The 5,907-nt window shown below is 42.4% G+C and overlaps 1 protein-coding gene across 1 annotated transcript in view; it reads left to right on the top strand.

Annotated features, from left to right (window-relative positions):
* The window catches only part of LOC135567318 (dynein regulatory complex protein 11-like), a gene marked incomplete at its 5' end in the record, with an annotated part of 27,794 nt that extends 23,285 nt beyond the window's left edge, over positions 1–4,509 (top strand). The window contains 2 exons of the mRNA XM_065014741.1: positions 4,137–4,322; positions 4,489–4,509. Of these exons, the coding sequence (XP_064870813.1) occupies positions 4,137–4,322; positions 4,489–4,509 (207 nt within the window). The remainder of the gene's footprint in view (positions 1–4,136; positions 4,323–4,488) is intronic.
* Between the last annotated feature and the right edge of the window lie 1,398 nt (positions 4,510–5,907).

Genomic DNA, 5,907 nt, shown 5'->3' with positions numbered 1-5,907 from the left:
TAGACTCCTCCAGAGAGAGAGATCCCTCCCTACTCGACCGAGAAGCTTCATCTGGCTGCTGAAACATTGTTGAAAGGGTTTGAGTCTTTACAGAGTGAAATATTGAAGCCAGACGAGCTCAAATAGAGAGTTACTCCTGGATGTTTGACCTGTATCTGGCAGCAACAGGAGGGAAGCAGCAGCTTCTGTCATTTCTCTTCATTGTTTCTCCATTACTTCAGTACTCAACATTCTGTTGAAATCTCCCTTGGTCGCCAAAATGTGGAAAGAGTCAAACTGACTTAACCAGAAGAGGGGATAGCTGTCAAAGGGCTAATGACTAAACCTGCGAAAAGCTAAAACACCAAAACAAAGTCAGTCATCCATCTCCATTGGGTTTGGAGGAAGCAGGGTGGTTGACTTGAAACAACAATCTGGAGGCTCCAGGTCCAACTGCTCCTCACTGAGTCATTGCGTAAAGACAGATATGGGGGTTGGACACACGCCCTCCACGGGTCACTGAGAGACAGGAGCCTGGGCGACACATCACTTCCTTGTTAAGGGCCAAGGGCACCATGGAGACAGGAAGTCTGTCAGCTGATCAGTTGATTTGTTGTCCCACACTGATTCAAAAACACCAACAACAGGCCCATGGTAAGCATTCAGAAACCACTAGCCTCTCAAGCTGTGACTCCTGTCACTATACACCGCTGTCTTCAGTGAGACATCATGAACCATCACAGAGAAACACTGTGGAAGGTAGACTTCAGATCTGGAGCTATCAGCTCGACCTTTAGCAATGTTGTGCCCCTTATCACCTCATTACTATGGTCATCATACATACTCTCATTCACCTTTATACATTACTATGGTCCTCTTACCTACTCTAACTCACCTTTATACATTACTATGGTCCTCACTACCTGCTCTCTAACTCACCTTTATACATTACTATGGTTTCATACCTACTCTCTAACTCACCTTTATACATTACTATGGTCCTCATACCTACTTCCTCTAACTCACCTTTATACATTACTATGGTCCTCTTACCTACTCTCTAACTCACCTTTATACATTACTATGGTTCTCATACCTACTCTCTAACTCACCTTTATACATTACTTATGGTCCTCATACCTACTTAACTCACCTTTATACATTACTATGGTCCTCATACCTACTCATACCTACTCTCTCATTCACCTTTATACATTACTATGGTCCTCATACCTACTCATACCTACTCTCTCATTCACCTTTATACATTACTATGGTCCTCATACCTACTCTCTAACTCACCTTTATACATTACTATGGTTCTCATACCTACTCTCTAACTCACCTTTATACATTACTATGGTCCTCATACCTACTCTCTAATTCACCTTTATACATTACTATGGTCATCTTACCTCCTCTAACTCACCTTTATATTACTATGGTCATCATACCTACTCTCTAACTCACCTTTATACATTACTATGGTCCTCATACCTACTCTAATTCACCTTTATACATTACTATGGTCCTCATACCTACTCTCTAATTCACCTTTATACATTACTGGTCCTCATACCTACTCTCTAACTCACCTTTATACATTACTATGGTCATCATACCTACTCTCTAATTCACCTTTATACATTACTATGGTCCTCATACCTACTCTCTAACTCACCTTTATACATTACTATGGTCCTCATCACTCTCTAACTCACCTTTATACATTACTATGGTCCTCATACCTACTCTCTAACTCACCTTTATACATTACTATGGTTCTCATACCTACTCTCTAACTCACCTTTATACATTACTATGGTCCTCATACCTACTCTCTAACTCACCTTTATACATTACTATGGTCCTCATACATACTCTCTAAATCACCTTTATACATTACTATGGTCCTCATACCTACTCATACCTAACTCACCTTTATACATTACTATGGTCCTCATACCTACTCTCTAATTCACTTTTATACATTACTATGGTTCTCATACCTACTCTCTTTCACCTTTATACATTACTATGGTCCTCATACCTACTCTCTAATTCACCTTTATACATTACTATGGTCCTCATACCTACTCTCTAATTCACCTTTATACATTACTATGGTCCTCATACCTACTCTCTAACTCACCTTTATACATTACTATGGTCCTCATACCTCCTCTCTAATTCACCTTTATACATTTATGGTCCTCCACACTCAGTAGGGACTCACCTTTATACATTACTTTCCAGCCCTTCTCTCTAATTCCTTCAAGAGACAAGACAAGACATTAATTAGTCAACTCACCTTTTACATGATTAGCTGACACGTTTTTTTTATTTTTAAAGCTTTATTTTATTCCTCATATTTCCTTAAATTCACCTTTATTACATTACTAGAGAAATCATACCTACAGAACTCTAATTCACCTTGTAGTTTACATTATTTTCAATGACAGCCTAGGAACTGGGTTAACTCCTTTATAGGGGCAGAACTATAGTTTGTACCTTGTCAGCTCACCTTTGTACATTTTGAACTGCAACCTTTCGGGAGGAGTTGCTCAGGGCATTTTCAACCACTAGCTACCCTGCCGCCCAGTTTAAGGTAAAGACAAGACTAATTAATTTAGTGGATTACATTACATGTATTACAGCTGGACTACGTTTTTTTGACTTGGATAAAGCTTCAGTTTTATACAGATAATTTCCTCTAAAGTCCTATGACACCAGGATAGATCCAGAACAAACAAGGCTGAAAATGACACCAGATTTATCCAGAACTAATTTTTCAATGACACCAGGATCAGATCCAGAACTAACTTGTTCAGGTCAGATCCAGAACGGTTTGTACCTTGACACTCAGGTCAAATCCAGAACTATCAACCTGTGACACCAGGTCAAATCCAAACTATCTATGCTGTGACCCCAGTTTAGATCCAGAATAACTAGTGGCTAATGGCTAATTTAGTGGAAGTTGAGGTTTTCAGACACCATATGACTTGGAACTAGTTCAAGCTGACACTACAGATCAGACCTGAACTCCTCTGTGCTGTGACACCAGGTCAGATCCAGAACTATCTATGCTGTGACACCAGGTCAGATCCAGAACTATCTATGCTGTGACACCAGGTCAGATCCAGAACTAACTATGCTGTGACACCAGGTCAGATCCAGAACGAACTATTCTGTGACACCAGATCATATCCAGAACTATCCATGCTGTGACACCAGATCATATCCAGAACTAACTATGCTGTGACACCAGGTCAGATCCAGAACTATCCATGCTGTGACACCAGGTCAGATCCAGAACTATCCATGCTGTGACACCAGATCAGATCCAGAACTATCCATGCTGTGACACCAGGTCAGATCCAGAACTATCCATGCTGTGACACCTGATCAGATCCAGAACTATCCATGCTGTGACACCAGGTCAGATCCAGAACTATCCATGCTGTGACACCAGGTCAGATCCAGAACTATCCATGCTGTGACACCAGGTCAGATCCAGAACTATCCATGTCAGACACCAGTCAGATCCAACCATATCCATGCTGTGACACCAGATCAGATCCAGAACTATCCATGCTGTGACACCAGGTCAGATCCAGAACTATCCATGCTGTGACACCAGATCAGATCCAGAACTATCTATGCTGTGACACCAGGTCAGATCCAGAACTATCCATGCTGTGACACAGATCAGATCCAGATCCAGGACACCAGTCTAACTTTGATGATGTGGATAAACAGTAGCAGACGGAGAGATGCTGGGTGGATGACTTCTAGAACTAGATGTTGTCTTAATGCATAGTCAGGGGTACAACATCAACATCCAGTCCCTTTACACATGCACGCATACGAAAACACACGCGCTCATGCACGCACACGCACAGTTTCTCTTCCATTCAATGAGGAGAGTTGTAGACAGGTAGGGAGTGGACTGGGGGGGAGGGGGGGGTTCTCAAAGGGGATCTATCAGTTATTCAGACATGGCATGTTTTATGTTCCCTCTCATTCTTTAATACATTCCTCCAGTAGCATTTAATGGCTCCCAGAAGAGGAGAAATCCATTGGAAAATATTGTAGGAATCTTAAGTGCTTCATAATACGCTTCAACGTTGGATGACGACACTCATGGTGCGAGGCAGGAAGCGTCCTTATGGATCGACCAGAACCAGGACCAGAACCAGAACCAGGACCAGGACCAGAACCAGAACCAGGACCAGAACCAGAACCAGAACCAGGACCAGAACCAGGACCAGAACCAGGACCAGGACCAGGACCAGAACCAGGACCAGAACCAGAACCAGGACCAGGACAGGAATGATCTGAATGTCAGATGTTGCTTTTCAAGGCTGTGAGTACGTACCAGGGTTTTAATAGAGACGGATCAGGTAGTGAGGAACTGATGTCGATCATTGTGCTTTAGACTGGGGGGTTTTAGTGACCTGGTAAACCAGTGTTGATCTATAGACAACACTTCATTGTTTCTCTTTGTAGGACTGTTCAGGACAAGGTTAAGGAAGTCCCATAGAAGTCCAATAACAAACCAGGGCACAACCATAGGGTTTAAATATAACCGTTCACACCACCATGAGTCAATGTGTAACTTAACCTCCGTTACAGACGTAACGGTCATAGAAAGCAGTATAGAGATGGAGTGTCTATTTGATGAGCTCGACCATCCCATACCAAGCACATCTGGAATACTCCTCTAGGAACCTCTAAAGTGATGTCCCCTTCTAGCCATGCTATTTCTCTGGTTCATGAGCTGTCTCCAACGTAGTCAGGTGGATGTGACATGTTCCTCCACAGCAAATTAAAGGGGCATTTCTTGGTTTTTTTACGTGAACAATGCTTCCATTCTAGTCTGTGGGATCAGAGCCAGACAATGTGAGTGAGGACCTGTCATCCTCTTTCTGTTGCATGGTAACCACTAGTCATGACATCATCCTGATTCTAGAACATTGTAAGGTCCCGAGTGTACAGGATTAGCCTTACTGTAAAACGAGAAGTATCATGCCCTTTTCAACTCTATCCGTCTCTGGTAAAGGCCTGAGTGACAGACTAAGACACATTGGTTTTATCTCTGAGACGGTCAGTCTGCTTTTAGAGTCTGACAGACTGCAGAGTGCTAGTTTAATCACACACCCTCACTCAGAAGCACGCTGTGCCATTCTGTCTGAGAGGCTAAAGTGACTCCCAACTACAAAGGAGAGAAGCCTTGCCAAGGCTCAGCTCTGTTCTCCTGAACATCTCTTATCAGTTCTTTTGGCTTTAACCCTACATTATCACCCTCAACCATTATCACAGCTATTCTAAGAGCCCTATTCAAGCAAACTCTGTAACCGGATGTCCAGGACTGTACGGTAAACCCAGTTAAATAGACTTTGATTGAAAACAAGTGACCTCCTTGTCCAATAGCTGTTGCTATTCTGTTCAGGAACACATATTAGCTACTTCAATAAGAGATTTAAAGTCATAGAGAAGTCATTCAACAAAACAGTCATGAATAATCTTAATGCTCTATTCAATCCGTATCCAGGAAACACAGTGTTACAGAGAGATTTAAATTGAAAGGCAATGTTCCAGCATTAGCTGAGCCTGTATTCACGATAAACGCTGCACATGTCAGCTCAATCGGAATTGACCTCTACATTTATACTGCGTAATCTGTAACGCTTCAGCGATACAGAATGAATATAGCCCTTAGTTTTATTGGCTTGATGTAGGACAACGAGAGACATATTGTGGTTCCACGGGGTATGTTCATGCAAGGGGGATGTGGACTGGGACTAAATCCTTGGCTTGAACACTTGACTGAAATCAGAACCATTTCCTCACAGAGTCTTCACAGTCTTCAGCAGTAAACATCTCTTTCGTTCCACCACACCCTCAATCATCTGAGAAGACAAAGCT

This window comes from Oncorhynchus nerka, unplaced genomic scaffold (assembly GCF_034236695.1).
Source record: "Oncorhynchus nerka isolate Pitt River unplaced genomic scaffold, Oner_Uvic_2.0 unplaced_scaffold_2158, whole genome shotgun sequence".
Taxonomy (NCBI): domain Eukaryota; kingdom Metazoa; phylum Chordata; class Actinopteri; order Salmoniformes; family Salmonidae; genus Oncorhynchus; species Oncorhynchus nerka.
This window is presented reverse-complemented; position numbering and strand designations above follow the sequence as displayed.